Raw genomic sequence first — 16,820 nt, 5'->3', positions numbered from 1 at the left:
TTGCAATTATGGCTGAACTCATGAATGAACATCATTAGTAACACCTTCTTAAAAACAAAAATGTTTTGTTTCAAGGTTTCTCTCACTTTATTTGTCTCTTTCGCAGCAGTAGATGAGCGTTCGTTGTGAGGCCGTAGGACTGCAGCGTCCTGCTCTCGTCTTCGTAGCGGAACTGAGGATGTGCACTGATGATGTCATAATCAGCAGGACCACCTCTGAAGAGAGAGAGACAGTGACCGGTAAGAGACCAGTGTTAAAGTCACATGTTCACAGAGACGGGAGGTGAAGTGCTCTCACCTGTGTTTGTCCAGATACTGCCGCAGGTGTCCAATTGTTTCTGAGAAACACATTTTCAAAACGTAAGTCTGACTCCCGTCCTCAGACTTCACCTTCAGTGTGATGATGTCACGGGCCGACGACGGTTGGTCGTAGCTGAACGTGGAAAGTAGCAGGAAATGTAAATACTGTATCTGTATACACATATAAGAACAGTCAAATGACCTGGTATAGACTGTATATCCAAGAACATTGTTTTATTTGACTGTTCTTACAACTGACTGACTTTTATCACTTATCTCTCCACTATCTCAATTCCGCATGATGCTTAAACTGAGTTGAAGACACAACCTTGTGAGAAACACAACAACAAGAGTTTTAAAGGGGTCACATTATACCCTATTTCTCCAAGTTAACCTACTTCCTAATGAACATGTCTGTGCATGCTTTGGTCAAAACACCATAAGGATGAAGCACCAAAGCAGTTCAATCACCCTGCCAAAACAGCCCTGTTCAGAACACTCTGTTTAGTAGTATCTATTTAGGTCCACCTTAAAAAAAAAAAGTAAAACGAAACTTAAGGGACAGGAAATGACATCAGCCACAGAGGCTACTGGGAGCTAACAGCAGTTAGCATTTGGAAAAGTGATCATTTGCAGGCTCTAGCAGGCACACTGTCGTCATATATAACATGTATCGAGTGGACAGATAAATCCTCTGAGGCTGGACGTTTGTGTAGGACTCTATGCTGCACTGTGGAGACAAGAATATAACTTTTCACAGACTTTGCGGACTTCCGGTTTTCGTATACGTGACGTCCCAATGAGTGCGGAATTCAACATTGTGTGTTTTATCTCCTGTACTTAGAGTGAGGAGGACCACAAAAACATGAGTGAGTCATCTTTTTTCATACTTTGCCGACTGCTAGGATCTCCAGAGTCTTTAAATGATTAAAAAGTTCATTTTGCATATTATGTCCCCTATAATATATAGATATAGATATTAAATCAGTTATTTGTCAGGTTAGAGGCCAAAAATGTGTTTCGGAAGTTCAGAATATTTAAAAAGAACGACTGCAATACCTCTGTTTCATGTCCTGCAGTGCAGCTGTGTCTACGAGGATCATCAAGTCGCTGCTCGGAGCATCAGATGAACCCTTAAAAATAGAATATGTACAGTACAAACATATAAAATGACATAGAGACTAGATAACTGAGCGCAGCGTGACACATAATGAAGTGGAATGCTGAGTCATCACCTGCAGGTTTGCTCTCAGTGACTCCCTGATATCAATAACTTGTCCAGCTTTGACCACCATCTTGGGCATCCTGTTCAGGAACTGATCCATGGTCAGTTTCCTGCCTGTGAACATAAAGAATGAAGAAGAAAAACGTGACAAGGACACTGAGGATGGGGGATTTTTCTATCACAGGTCTGATGTTTGAGAAGATCAGAGTCAGCGTTACCGGGAGTTTGGTGTCCGGTAACATTTGATGCTTTGTTTTTCTTCCCACGAACAGTCTGTCCTTCACCTGGAAATGTGTTCCAAGGAAGCCTGAGGATAAATTCTTCATCTCGCCTGTCATGAACCTGCAGAATAACTCACTGCTAAGTCACAAATCTGCACCCTCGCTGAACGACAACCAAAAAATCAGAGACTCGCCTCAAAAGGAACTCCATCAGGAAATCTTTCGTGGAGCTCCGAGGGGAAATACCCGTCCATCAGATCTTGCATAAACTGCTGCTCACGATAAAGAACTTGAATCATAAAAAGTCCTTGTTTAAATTATGCATTTTTTTTTCCTGTGCAGTTTTATTTGGCCAACCTGGGTGCTGTTCTCCTGATAGGAGCGGAAAGGACCGTCGAACATGACAATGCCGTTGCTGTAGAGCCTCAGTTGAACAGGATCCTTTCGTGCCAGCTGTGCTCCTGTAGGCGTTGACTGCACAAAAGTCTCTCCCTCGCCAGCGACGACGTTCATGTCCTTGATCCTCTGCAACACAAGGTCAAAGTTCATGTGGAAATCCCTGACCTCAGAGGTTTCTGCAGAGGGAAGACGCACAGAAGAAGAAGAAGTTAGCGATGGAGCCATGTGGAGCAGGTGAATCATGATCGCAGAAAAGATTGGATGTGACAAGGCAACGTGGTTTCATGCACTAAAACAGAGTCACGGAGCTGTGCAGAGACGAGTAGTGAGTCAAAATATCAATTTGGGGGATGAATACAATCCATTTTTTTTAGCAAATTGATTAAAATAGAGCAATAAAGAGAAGAATAGAACTAAAGGATGTACAGTATTCTCACTTATCCTGTGAGGAAAAATATCTGAGGATCAACATTGAACATTCTATTGCACAAACTGGTTCCACTTCCGATTGTGTGTGCTTCAATCGAAGACTGGTCCATTTTATTAAGATAAGGAACTTTATATGAGAGATTTGTGTAATATTATGTCACGCATCACACGTAGCATGATGCTGTGCACCTGGAAACTGAGTTGATGTCTTTAAGTTTTTGCTTTATCCATGCTTGTATCATCAAATCATGCTTTTGTTTCTTTTTTACATGACTATCATTGAAATGTCTTGTTTTGTAGATATCACTGAAGTAGAAGTAGGTTAAAAATAACTACTACAAACACTTAATCTAAAATATGTTTAAAACATATTTAAGTTCAGAGCACTTTGTGTTAAAAGGTCTGTGTTTTCAGGCTACATTTGAGGATAATATTACCTTATAATATATCTATTTTTAATATTATTGGTAATAATTTGTCTGTTTTTGTGGTTTTATTGTTACATGTGTTTGGTGTCCTGCTCATATAGAAGAATGTTATGGCAGAAGATGAATGACCTTTTGCAAAACAGAAATAAATAATGGACTAAATAAATGAATACTTAAGCCAGGATGCAGCTACAAAGACGAAGTACCTGAGCTGTGAGTCTGCTCACACTTGTCAGAGCCGCTGCTCCTCTCGTCTCCCACCCAAACCAAACCATAGTCACCGAGGAAGCTCTGAAGGAGACAGAGAGACGAGCAGATGCCAGTGTCGAGTCGTCGCAGCATATCAAGTTATTTACACGCTATTTAGATGCTGTGTTTCGTGCACTCGCCTCCATCTCGTGCACTTGATTCTGCAGTTGTTGGCACCTCTTTTCCACGTCGTCTCTGCCGCTCGGATCACGTGTCGACCCTAAATTCACACGAGGTCATTTCATCTTCTTTACATTAACTGTTCATCTTCTTTGTGTCCGTGATTACCTGAGTCTCTCTGAACCCTCAGCTTTTCTTCCAACACGGAGATCTTTTTATTCTACAGAGGAAAAAAGAAGTAACGTGTGTGTTATTTTACTGTGTGTGTTCTTGACCTAAGGAAGTGAAGACATTTTGGGAAAGTAAGGACCTCACATTCTGACACCCCTAAAATGGCTTTTCCAGGGTTAAGACCTGGTTTTAGGGTTACGGTTAGAGTTAGGGTAAAGGTTATTATGTCCTCACTACTACATATGTGCGTCTACATGTTTTTATGAGGACATTTTGGCTTTTTATGAGGACATTTTGAACTTGGCTGGTCCACACAACATTAACAGGCTATTTGAGGATTAAAGGGGTCATATTATACCCTATTTCTCCAAGTTAAACTAGTTCCCTGGTGTCCTAATGAACAAGTCTGTGACATGCTTTGGTCAAAATACCATAAGGATGAAGCACCACAGCAGTTCAATCACCCTGCCAAAACAGCCCTGTTCAGAACGCTCTGTTTAGTAGTATCTCTTTAGGTCCACCTTAAAAAAACATAAAATGAAACTTAAGGGACAGGAAACGACATCAGCCACAGCTGGGAGCTAACATAAGTAGCATTTAGAGAAGTGATCATTTGCAGGCTCTAGCAGGCACATTGCCATCATATATAACATGTATCCACTGGACAGAAAATCCTCTGAGGCTGGAAGTTTGTGTAGGACTCTGTGCTGCACTGTGGAGCCAAGAATAGAACTTTTCACAGACTTCCGGTTTTCAGATGCGGTTGCCCTCGACAGCACTCTCGCCTGTTTAACGGACAAAGCGGAGCTCCACGTGACAATTCCAGGAATTTAGGGCATTGTGACGTCCCAGTGAACGCGGAAGTCAACATTATGTGTTTTATCACCTGTGCTTAGACTGAGGAGGACCACAAAAACATGAGTGAGTAATTTTTCTCTCACACTTTGGCAACTGATAGGACCTCCAGTCCATTTAAATGATTAAAAAGTTGATTTTGCATAATATGGGACCTTTAAGACCTGGTATTAGGTTTAGGTTAAGTGGTCTATGAAGGATCCACACTCATTGTATGTGTGCGCTCACCTTAGACTGAAGCTCCTGTGTTTGGTTCTTCACCTTTTTCTCCAGAAGTGTCACTCGCTGCATCATGGCAGACATGAGCTCAAAGTCGCTCGGTGGAGCACCTGGTGCCGGAATCATACTCTTAGTGTGAATACATATACGTATATGTCTCACACTGGTAAAAAAAAACAACAACAACAACAACAACTTCATCTCATACCGTTCTTAAACGGGCCTGTGGGTAATGAAGTGACGGCGTTACTGCGATGGAGTTGGGAAGAATTTGAACCACTTGAATCAACATCGTCGTTACTGTTGACCACTGCTGTCTGAAACTCTGACAAATAGAACACATCACAGAGACACACTCACCGGCCACTTTATTAGACACACCTGTTCATGTGCATATAGCAGCATGAGGATGAAGAATGAGGACAAACCATGAGATAATCTGCTGTGAGTTTCTTCGTCAGCGTCCACTCACCTACCTTTTAACAGATTCCTCCTGAAAGGCACTTTGTCTTTGCTCCTGCAGGTCAAAGACACTTCAGTGCTGTACATACATAATAATGTGACAGGACACAGAGCTGATGTCCAGTGAATGACCTACCACTGGTCACTGTCAACGCCCAGCAGTGGACCACGCTTTGTTTTCTTCAGCATCGACAGAGGTGAACTCATCTTCTTCTTCTTCTTTTTCTGAGAGGAAATACAGCAGCAGCAGCAGCAGCACAAGCTTGTCACTTCACAGGATTCCACTGTGTCCTGCTTGGTCCTGTGTTTGTTTGGGAGGTCGTTGTCATGGGAAACACAAGGTGCAGAGTTCCTGTTTCACCACCAGTGGGCGCTCTCTCTCACCCATACACACTGGTTTCCATCACCTCAAAGGATTTGGAGACCCTGACCTCTTTAATTTACTAGTGGCCTAATCCTAATCCTGACCCTACCCGGCTCTTTAAAACATGTCTTAATCTTGAAATGTAATAATTTACATTATGGGGACTTGATTTATTTTCCCATAACATGTTTTTAACATTTTTTATTTTGTCTCCTTATTTAAAACACTTTGTCAGCATTTTATAATTCGTGTGTTGTGTTGTGAATTTAAATATTACGTTAAAACTGTGTGTAGTTGTCAGTGCCTTGTTTTTGTTGTTGTTTACATTGTATAGTATTGCTGTTATTATGTATTAAATTATCGAATGTTCATTTGCATTTCTTTCTTTCTTTAGTTCAGTCGCTTATTTTTCCATATTTATGTTTGTCTAAATTGGACCTAAAATAGTTTTATTTACACAAAAAATTAAATTAATTAACGTGTTTATTCCTCTTCAAAGGGATAATTGTGCAGCTCAGTCTGAAACGCCTCACCATCACCATGGTAACGCTGCCTGGTCACAGCTCGTGGAGCCGCCATACTGTCCGGAGCAGCGAGAGGGAGCGAGCGAGCGGGCAAACAGAGACGATGATGCCGGGGCCTGACTCTTCCTGTCCCGCCACTCATTCAGCCTTTACCCGGCGCTGTTAAGCTGGTCCGGGATATGGCTGCAGCTGCCGCACACCTTGACGACGACTGGCCGCATGTGGGTGATTCAAACACGGACTCGGAGCAGGAGCTGCTGCCGCTGAAAGGCCGAGCAGCGGCCGCCGCAGGCCGCACCGCCTCGGGGGAAGCGACGCCGCAGCTCCCGCTGCTACTTCTGCTGCTGCTGCAGGGACATGATGATGGTGGTGATGATGGTGGTGATGTCCCCGAGCTGCACGAGAACAACAGTAGCTTTACCCCGGGGGAAAGTGGTGCTTTTAGGTCCACGGAGGAGCTGGTGAACGTGTTTGACGCCAGATTATCCGAGTGCTTCCAAAATGTTCACGCCGGGACAGAGAGCATCGCTGCCGTGGGTGAGATCACCGAGGACACGCTGCTGGAGAAAGACGAGTGAGTGGTTGTTTGTCTGGTTGTTTGTTTATATAAAAAAATATCCTCACATCTGTTATTTCCACATCTTTATTAAACACATGTACCCTCAGTGTGTACACGTGAAACCAGTGCTATTGTTGTTTATATCCGTTGTTTTCTGTAAAGGATGTGACGCTGTAATGACAGCCATCTTTGATCAAGTCATAATAGAAGCGATCGATGCATTAATATCGGTATGATATCTGTATTTGTCCTTAAATGGCTTCAAAAAGTCGATATTGGCTGATATTAGTTGACATATCTATTTTTATTGTAATAATACCAATGTATTTGTTTTATCTGCCATGTAGATATAATAAAAATACCCTTTGTTATTGCAGATATACTTAGTAATATCACCTCATTCATGTGAAATGATCACTAACTGTTTCATATATTGTATTGATCCTTTTTCAAACAAAACACTAAACCGTTTGCAGCATTTTTTCATGTTTAAGTTTTGCTGCCTGTCAATGTTTTATTTACATTTAACTGTTCGGACTGAACAAAGTAACTTAAAGTTAACTTAAAGTCTACATACAAATAAGCACATACTAAGAATGGGATGATTCCAATATCACAAACTCGAGTATCTACTGATACTGATATCGGTCAGATACAGTCATTTTACACCATTTATGAACGTATAAAGTGTGTTAACAACACATTTGTGCTGAGACTTAATTCTCCATCTGTAACAAACTATTGTTCTCTCAAAAATAAGAAATAAATAGCCCAAACCTGATTCAGCTAATATATATATATTTTTAAATTTTTATTTACATTTTTACAGTCTGTGTCATTTATCCAGTGACATATTGTTAAAAAGAGTGCGTAGTAATCTGACTGACGTTTGTTGGTGTGTTTCTGTGCTCTTTTCACATTCAGTGTCCTCTGTGCCTCAGTTACAGTACATGTAGGTTGTGATGAAGGTGGACGGCGCGATCGTCATGATGTGTTTGTTCTCGTCCGTCCACAGAATTTGGAAAGTTTTAACCACTAACTATGGACAAGTGATGCCGGTGGACTGGAAACGGTCTCAAATGCGCTCCCTCCACGTCCCCGTATTTAACCTGGAGGAGAAACCTGTGAGTGACTCCACCCACTTCGCCACCATCCAACTGACCCACTTTCCCTTGACTTTCCCTGACTCCGCTCCCTCCCCCCTGCTAAATCTCTCATCTGTTCATCTCACAAATCTCAAATATTCATTGTGCTCTGATTAAACCCTCCTCCCCCCCCTGTCCTCTTCCTGTCCAGACTGATGTCACGGCGGAGCTGTCGGATGATGATGAGGAGCTGAGGGAGCAGCTGGACATGCACTCCATCATCGTCTCTTGCCTGGCAGAGGAGCCCCTCTTCACTGCAGAGCAGGTACGTTACAAGCAGCCACACGGCTACGAGTCTGTGTGACATGGCTGAAATCCCTCTTTAAACTAGTGTTGTAACACTCTCTCTCTCTTCCTGTTGACACTCTCAGGTGATTGAGGAGATAGAGGAGATGATGCAGGACTCGCCTGATACGGAAGCAAAGGACAACCTGCCTCAGTCAGACTTGTCCATGCTCTCTTTGGACACGCAGCGCTCTAACAGCAGCAGCCCCGGCTTCAAGGACAGTGAGTGTCTGCTGATTCAGACGAATAATCAATACCCTATAATACACGCTATATCTATAAAGGTGTCATTATATGTTATGGTTATATTATAGTTTTAGGATTTTTTATAGTTTTATGATACACTTCAACAATTCTTGATAGAATCAGATAATCAGAATTAAAGGTCCAGTGTGTAAGAATCAGTGCCATCTAATGGTGAGACGGCAGATTGCAACATGCTCACCCTTTAGGGACCTACGGTGGCCTATACATACCAGAAACACTGAGGTAGAAGAAGCTGAGTTATCCCCCCCCATGTCCAGGGCTCAATCTTGCCAGATTAAAAGTAAGATGTCGTCATAGCAGCAACCAATCAGCAAGCAGGACAGTGGCAGCGGCTTAATGGAGGACATACACACACGCGCGCACACACACACCTCTGACACACATCACACCACTCAATCCATTCATTCAAATAAATCTGTTTATTTTGAATGTTATCAATGCACAGGCACCAGTGTCCTCCCTGTGTACACTGTATTTTCTAGTCTATAATTTGCTAATTTTTATTTTCACCTTGCCAGGGGTCAGGACTCTGAGTGTGGCGGAGCTGAATGAACGTCTGGAGGAGACGGAGACGAACATCAGGAGGTTCTCGGAGGAGCTGGTGCAGCAGCTGGCTCGCAGGGATGAGCTGGATTTCGAGAAAGAGGTCAAGAACAGTTTCATCTCGGTGCTCATCGATGTTCAGAACCGGCAGAAGGAGCACCGCGAGCTGCTGAAGAAGAAGAAGAAGTTCAAAGGTGGAGCTGGGTCTTCACACGGCCGCGCTGAGAAAACACTCGGAGTAGTCAGTACTTCCTTTCAGTGATAGTGATATTACTGAAGTCTATGTTGACATCTTTCTCTTTACTCGCACTTGAATTATTGTTTTTCACCTGAACATCTCTTCTGTTCTTTAATTATCTCTCTTCTTGTTGTTGTTTCTCCACTTCACTTCCTTCCTGCTCAGCGCCTCAGCATGGAGGGACTCTCCTCTGTCATACAAAACAGCTTCAGGCAAACTTTTGGGAGTGGGAGCAGTGAAAGACAGGTTACTCCTCGTTTCTCTCTTCTCTCTCTTTCTGCTGCTGAACTTGAGCATTTCTGCTGTGTGTGTGATGAAAATGTACACTTTGATAGTAGTGTCGTCTCACAGAAGCATCCATGTGATCTTACTTTTCAGACTATGGTGGCCTTCACACTCTTTGTTTGTGTAGTGAGCAAAACACAAACACTCTCTAGTTTGCCTGTTCAGGCTGTTGCAGAAACATGGGAATACAAAAAGGTTCCTCTGTAAAGCATGACGTTTATATAAAAGGCTTATTTTAAGGTTGTTAAAAGTAAATGGTCTGTGTTTATATTGCACTTTTCTAGTCTTGATGACAACTCTAAGCTGTCGTGGGGTTAAGTGTCTTGCCCAAGGACACATCGGCATGTAGACAACCTTGTATATATTAACTTAAAGGAATACTTGAGTAAGATTTTAGCAGAAAATTAGTTAGGTAGAAGTTGAAGTCACTTTTTATAATTACTAAAATAAAAGTCTTAAAGTCTATGACATTCACTGTCAAAAGTAAGCCAATGTTTTTTGAGCCACGGTAGCTCAGTGGTAGTGTGATTTGTCTTTCAACTGGTAGGTTGTGGGTAAATTCCTGGCTCTGCTAGTCTGTGTCCTTGAGCAAGACACTTACTGTAACCCCATGTTGCAGCGTGTGAAGGGGATATGGGAATATGAAAGATGCGTGTGAATGGCAAAACTATAGAGTAAAGCAGCTCATCGAGACTAGAAAAGCTCTACACAGACCATAATACCAACTCTTCTTCTTCTGATTTTATTTGGTAGTAACGAGTCACAAAGATAGTTAGAGGAAATGTAGTGGAGTAAAAGTAAACGTTGCTGGAAATATGAAGAACAAAATAAAGTACACATACATGCATTTTGTACTTAAGTAATATAACAAAGTATTTGTACTTTGTTACATAACAACACTGTAGACAACCTTCGAGTTGAAAGACGACTCGCTCTGAGTTACCGTCACACCTAAAAGCCAAACCATTTTAAATCGGTCTTTTAACATTTAAACATAATTATAGTTAGTTTAATTCAATTTACACCAACACACCCTCCTAAATGCTTCATACTCGACATTAAAGCACATCTGCAACTTAAGTAAATGCCACATAAAGATTCAATGTTAAAGTCCCTGTCCTTGTCACTGTGCACAGTATTTGACCACAGTCATCCCGTATGAGGAGAAAGGACATCCTCCTTCCATCGAGGACCTCCAGATCCTGACCAAGAGTACGTTTCTTCATCTTCACCCACTGTGCTTCGAGCTTGTGTGGCCGTGACTGTTTAACTATAAATTCCTCTCCGTCTGCTGCTTTTCAGTCCTGCAAGCGATGAGAGATGACAGCGACAAGGTGCCTGGTCTCTTGACTGACTACATTCTCAAAGGTGAGCCCCTCTCTCGCTCTCTCTCCCATCTCGTCTGATATGCTGAGAAGGGTCAGCACTGGAGTTTTAGGTCATGAATGATCATATTGTGATCACGTTCACTTGAAAGTGGCCATTTGCGCTGCAGCCATGTTGACACGTTTTAGCAGGAAAAGCACAGGTTTTACTGATGACCATTTAAGTCAGGACATTGTGCCCAGTGAACCAGCATGCACTCTGATTCTGAGGAAATGAAGTCAACCTTTTTAAATCTTACATTGCTGAAAAATCAGCAAAATTGTAGACCAACACGAGATGTTACTTTAAATATAGATCTATATGTGATGTTTTTTTCATTGTGTGAAACTCATAATGTAGGAGTCTGGAAGCTCTTGTAGCGCCTCCCAGAGGGCAGGAGGGCAAACATTCTGTGTGTTCAGGAGTATTCCATCAAGAAAGATTCCTACCACCCAGCACATGGGCTGTTTGCCCTCCTGCCCTCTGGGAGGCGCTACAGGAGCTTAACACTCACTAACCCTCTGGATTGAACTGTCTATACTGCATATATTGCAGTACTATATTATCATCATTGCACTAGTCCCTGTTTTCCGTCTTCTTTTCATTATATTCTACTTACACTACATATTCTGTCATTGCACCACTGTACATGACTCTACACTCTGTATATAGTAATTCATCCACACCACAATATTGTTTAGTAATACTAACAATCTGCACCACTGTACATCCTTTATATTTATACATACCATATAGCTTCAGCCCACTGTGTATACCGGTACCAATAGACATTATACTAGAATACCTGCACTTTCTGTGTATATTATATTTATAAAATATTATAAATGTGATGCACATCATGAGGCGACCAGTGTGTTCCCTCTGTGTCCTCTTCTCTGTGTCCTCTACTTCACATACTTTCTTTTTCGTTCTTTTGTTCTTCATGTTCTGCCTCTGCCTAATTCATTGCTGCCTTACACCGGCTAGCTCTGGTGTGAGCGATGGACGGACGAGGAGGTTTGTGACACAATGCCATGCCATGCGTGCACTGACTTGTGTTGTGTTGTCGCTCACAATGGGAGTCACAAAGAGCGCCCCCACTCTACCATTTAAGTGCAGTGCAGTCTGACCCTGACGTTCCCCGTCACTTCTCCCCTTTCACAGTTACTGACCCGACTGCTCATGTTTTATTCCCGCTATAGCATCGATTTCTCTTTACCCTGCAGTTGAACACGCTTTATTATGATTATTAGTTGCCTGCACATATTTATCCTTGGTTTCACCCAACCTCTGTGAGATGAGTACAGTGAAGCCACAGGTGTGATTTTTCCCTTTTCTCGTTTCCTTTTCTGAAACACTCTCCGTTCACTTGTACCTCTCTGCTCATTTACATCTCTTCTGTTTTTTTGTTGCAGTTCTTTGCCCAACATAGACCAACAGTACACGGTGCTTAATACTTTGCAGAAGCTTAACGTGGCAACAAGATGAAGAGGACTCATTGTATGTCTTTTTTTATTTTCTTCAAACACGAAGCACACTTATTGTATTTCTGCATGTTTTCTAATTTTTATGTTGTTTTCTGTGTATTTAATTGTGATTTTTTTAAACCTTGTGTGGATTTTTGAATTTTCCTTTTCTGCTTTTATTTTTCTTGCATTGTGACACAGTTTTCTAAAAATGATAAATGATTTTGAGAAATATACCCAGACAGAGCTATCGAAGCATCGGAGCTGCACTCATGTTTGGGGAAATATTGAGCTTTGCTTGTTGCAAAGTTGTGATTCAAAGGGCTTTGTACTTCTCTGAAGTTCTTCTTCTTCTTCGCTGAGCAATGAACAAATTCACAAAGCTCATTGAGCGTAGATGTTGCAGTATTCAATAAACTATTATACAGACAAGTGTGCATCAGTATAATACACTGTGCGGAAACATAATGTAAGCCTTCCATGTACTAACAGTCTGTGAGCTGTTGGCTCTCCTGTGTCTAAACCACTCGTCATTGTTGTTATTCTTTGGAAGAAATGAGTGCTGGTTGCCGAGGTGATTATTAGACGATTAATTAATTAACTAACTATCTATGCATTTGAGTGATGATTTTACTGTGACCCATGCACTGTCTGTATTGTGTGACTCTGAATCAGAGACTCTAGTGTCTGCTGTGCACAGAGCAGCACACACACACACACACACCGGGCACTGTTATTCTGTTTGTATTTACAAGCTGCCTTTGCTGTTGCCTGAACTTTTGTACACTAATGACATTCATTTTCAGTGAATGTCATGTAACTGTTCTACTTAAAGTACTGTATTCATTTTGCAATGATTTGATGTCAAATATATTGATAAAATCCCCACTTTATCCCAGTATTTTTTTTAATTCATTTCACAACAGAAATGATACTAAACACACAATACAACAATGTTTTACGCTTTGCTCAGGCTTATGAAACACCTTTTAGTTATGGGTTGTCCTTATATTTACACCAGAGCTGGTTAACCCCTATAAACAATCATTTATAATAACCCGGGTATTTAAATGAATACTGAGACGGCTCAGTTTTGGTACCTGCATCAAAAAACATTGTCTACTTTTTGCTTTATGCTGCACATAAACAGAAGGTGAAAAAGTTACATAGTTTCCCATTTCTTATATAAAAGGCCATTCTGAGTGCAACTATTTTGATAAACGGTTAATCGTTTTGAGTGCTTTTTTCAATAATCAAAACAAAGTTTTCTGAATTTTCAGCTTCTTAAATGTGAATATTTCCTTGTTTCTTTGCTCCATATAAAAAAAAGAAATCATTAAAACTGAATCGTTTTGGTTTGTAGACAAAACAAGACATTTGAAAACATCAACAATTTCTCATTGTTGGCAATGCTCACAATGCAACTGAAAAATCATCTTGATAGTCTATGACACGTGTCAAACTCAAGGCCCGGGGGCCAGATGTGGCCCGCCACATCATTTTATGTGACCCGCGAGGTCTATGCTGCTTTAAGTCGTGTATTGACCGTAAGCTACATTTCCGGGTAACACAATCATGGTGATTGCGTTCCCCGAGAAGTGACAGTATCCCGCCACTAGATTGCAGTGTATCATTGTATATGCATCATGCGATGAATGAAACTGAGATTGAAATATCCACAAATGATCCCAAAATGTCCATGAAGAGAATGAGTGATGCAGATGGAAGGCAGTTTCTAGAAAGATGGGAAGGCAAATACATGTTTGTGCTTCAAGGAGAAAAAACTTTCTTTCTTCTGTGTTCTTTCTTTTGTGTTATGAGGCCGTGTCGGTCGTCAAAGAGTACAATCTACGTCTTTTTCTGAGGGTGCGTTTACATTTAGTTACATTTATTCTGTCTTACACTTACATTTGGCCCTTTGAGGGTAACCATTATGCTGATGTGGCCCTCAGTGAAAATGAGTTTGACACCCCTGCTCTATGAGATGAAACATTAGCAAATATTATTTTCACAAATGTCTTCCCTCATTATATAAGTGTCCGTTTGGGCCACATGTCATCTGCACCGCCTACAGCTTACTGAAAGGATCCAGATGTGGTCACTGGAAAAAAATCCCAAAACATCCACCCTGTGTCCTGGTGGAGCCTTCAGCAGCAACACAACAGACTCTCACAAGAAAACAAAGGATTAAATATGTAGTTCCACTGCAAAGTAGTGACTAAAAAACAATTGTAACCTATTATTTGGTAGGTTATAAGCACATTTTTTAATTTTAACATGTTTCCATTGTGATTGCATAAGAAGTGTGATCTAACACTCATTCAGAAAAGGCTCAGCTGTTCTGTCTTTACTGACACATTGCAAGCATATGGATCCAGAGTCATGGTTGTCGGTACATCCTGTATATCCATCTTCCTTTCCAAAGTTCAAAAGCAACACGAATGCCTGTTAAACATCTGCAAAACATTTGTTTTCACGGAGATAAGATTTCCTCATACAGCTCTTGTAAAACACAACAGTCTGGCCAGGACACAGAGCTGTGGGGAGCTTTGCTGGTGCTGCACCAAAACAGCTTTTTTCCCTCTGGTCGTTGTTTTTAACGTGTTTTTTGTTTTATTTTTAAAAAAGCGTTATGGAGACTCGGGGACTTTGGTTGATGTTTTACCTTCTTCTGCTGGCTCACTGCACTTTTCAGCAGAGCACATCAAAGAAAAGGAATGGCAAGAAAGGTAGGACTGAGTTAAATTTGAAGAAAAGGAAAACAATCTAACTTTTCCTGAACGATATGACGATGTAACACGTTACTGAACATACTCTTTTCAGACTCTGCGAACAGTGCGGCCATCGAGGAGCTGAAAAAACAAATAAGTGACATCGTGCAGGAGCTGAATGTGATGAAAGAACAGCAGGCTCTGCACACAGGTATTGCAGACCAAAATATCACATTATGTTGCAGCAAAAGTGACAGTATGATCTCTGTTTAAACATCTGACTCTAAAAGCTTTCCTCTTCAGTTTGTCTAAGGGGCACAAAGATCCCCGGCAAGTGTTTCCTGGCTGACCCAGTGAAGAAGACTTTCCATGCTGCCAGTGATGACTGCATCGCTAAAGGAGGCAGCCTGGGCACTCCTCTGACAGGAGACGAGAACGATCAGCTCTACAGCTACGTGCGCCAGAGCATTGGCCCAGAGGAGCATGTCTGGCTGGGCATCAATGACATGGTGACTGACGGTCAGTGGGTGGACCAGTCAGGGTCCGGTGTGCGCTTCAAGAACTGGGAGACAGAGATCACTCTGCAGCCAGACGGAGGACGCAGCCAGAACTGTGCCGTCCTCTCCACCACAGCGAAAGGGAAGTGGTTCGATGAGAGCTGCAAGGCCGAGAAGGCCTCGGTGTGTGAGTTCAACATCATCTGAGAGTGTTTGTAACATCTACATGACTCTTATAGGAACAATACGTGCTTTTCATCAATCATGTAGAGCATTTGATTGCTATCAGGTACAATTATGTAATGCATTTATCTTAATCTCACATTTTCTTGACCAAGTCTTTGTAATGTCGATGGTCTTGTACACACTATGTCAATGTATAAGCTAAACTCACTGGCACATGATATCTTACATGTATTCAGTAAAATGTTCTTTAACATTCCACATGTTTTGGAACACAAATTCAAGAAAGACAACGCCACTGGATAGCTTCACTTTGTTTTGTAAACAGCATCTTTTATAATGTCTAACCTATATTTCCTGTTTCTGACTGTATAAGTATACTGTTTATATATTACATTATGACCAATAAACGTGTCTCCTCAGATGCAGTCCTTTCATTCTGTTCAAAGATACAGAAGAAATGCTCGAAAAAGAACTTCAGTTTCCCATAGTGGCAATACACTCCTCTATCTTGCAAGATTAACAAAGGCCAACCAATGTTTCGAGAACCTTGTGTATCCAAATGGCAATCCTTTATCATTTGGATGGTCTTTTTTGAGTTAATTATGATTAAGTCTCTGAAGATTTCTTTTCTTTTCTAGATAAAAGTACATGTGTATATTGTCACCCAAACAAAGGGTTTATATCTGCATGGACAAGCACTGATGTGAGTGTCACTGTTTTGGGGGAGAGAGTCCCTTCAACAGAAACACAGAGCAATTATGTATGGTCACACCTAACTTTACAACAGCTCTTAAGCAAAACCAGTCCATGTTGTTCACTGAGTTTTTAACTTTGTTACCAGACACGCTATTAAAAATTAGAAATGTGTCTCCATCTGCTGTTCATTTTCTGAACTGCAGGAGGGAATTTACCACACTGAATGGAATCCCCCTGTTCTCGGTGCGTCAAAAAGAACTTGCCCAGCCAATGGTAATTGTTGATCAGTAACGTTTCCTTACTTGAGTTATGCGGTCCAAAGAAAACCAATGATCTAAAAAGTTGACATGTTTGTGGGTGATGGTATCAGTGGGACAGCTTTTAACTGTCCCTGTTGCAATAATTCATCTAACAACTGCTCATGGTGGCTGTTGAACCAGCTTTTGTCTTCATGGCTAGTGTAAAATCGTATAATTGGTCATAGTGACATTTTCAGGTCACTATGGCTGGCACAGGACTTATATTGCAGTTGCTAATTGGTTTTGGTGGCTAATGTAGAAGCTGCTAACTGGTCAGGGTGGCTAATGTAACGACACAGGCCACATTGGTTAA

The 16,820-nt window shown here is 41.5% G+C and overlaps 3 protein-coding genes across 3 annotated transcripts; 2 read left to right on the top strand and 1 right to left on the bottom strand.

Moving 5' to 3' along the window:
* Window positions 1–82: 82 nt before the first annotated feature.
* Window positions 83–5,284, bottom strand: ubxn11 (UBX domain protein 11; the record flags this gene model as incomplete). The annotated part of the gene is made up of 15 exons (XM_083899870.1): window positions 83–215; window positions 298–470; window positions 1,190–1,256; window positions 1,359–1,432; window positions 1,535–1,638; window positions 1,743–1,866; window positions 1,940–2,017; window positions 2,103–2,320; window positions 3,208–3,292; window positions 3,391–3,470; window positions 3,539–3,590; window positions 4,625–4,725; window positions 4,824–4,940; window positions 5,092–5,132; window positions 5,214–5,284. 15 exons carry the CDS (start codon window positions 5,282–5,284, stop codon window positions 83–85), a joined length of 1,518 nt encoding a protein of 505 aa, XP_083755996.1.
* An 860-nt stretch (window positions 5,285–6,144) lies between these two features.
* fez2a (fasciculation and elongation protein zeta 2a) lies at window positions 6,145–12,084 on the top strand (the record flags this gene model as incomplete). Its single annotated transcript, XM_083899814.1, has 10 exons — window positions 6,145–6,314; window positions 6,411–6,539; window positions 7,540–7,648; window positions 7,821–7,934; window positions 8,041–8,176; window positions 8,740–9,005; window positions 9,168–9,248; window positions 10,424–10,499; window positions 10,590–10,655; window positions 12,068–12,084. The coding sequence occupies 10 exons, from the start codon at window positions 6,145–6,147 to the stop codon at window positions 12,082–12,084; spliced, it is 1,164 nt and encodes a 387-aa protein (XP_083755940.1).
* Window positions 12,085–14,676: 2,592 nt separating this feature from the next.
* On the top strand, window positions 14,677–15,871 carry clec3ba (C-type lectin domain family 3, member Ba). The gene is made up of 3 exons (XM_083908024.1): window positions 14,677–14,847; window positions 14,942–15,040; window positions 15,133–15,871. Exons 1-3 carry the CDS (start codon window positions 14,751–14,753, stop codon window positions 15,531–15,533), a joined length of 597 nt encoding a protein of 198 aa, XP_083764150.1. The 5' UTR covers window positions 14,677–14,750; the 3' UTR covers window positions 15,534–15,871.
* The last annotated feature ends 949 nt before the right edge of the window (window positions 15,872–16,820 follow it).

The sequence above is a fragment of the Microchirus variegatus genome, assembly GCF_963457635.1.
Source record: "Microchirus variegatus genome assembly, chromosome: 1".
NCBI lineage: Eukaryota > Metazoa > Chordata > Actinopteri > Pleuronectiformes > Soleidae > Microchirus > Microchirus variegatus.
The sequence above is the reverse complement of the archived record's forward strand: the minus strand, read 5'-3'. Positions and strand labels throughout refer to the sequence as shown.

Bases quoted from the DNA above. Each gene is read 5' to 3' on its own strand.
- clec3ba (XM_083908024.1), top strand. From the start codon at position 14,751: ATGGAGACTCGGGGACTTTGGTTGATGTTTTACCTTCTTCTGCTGGCT. The intron at 14,848-14,941 runs GTAGGACTGAGT...TACTCTTTTCAG, and splicing joins GAAAAGGAATGGCAAGAAAG to ACTCTGCGAACAGTGCGGCC. The intron at 15,041-15,132 runs GTATTGCAGACC...TTTCCTCTTCAG, and splicing joins ACAGCAGGCTCTGCACACAG to TTTGTCTAAGGGGCACAAAG.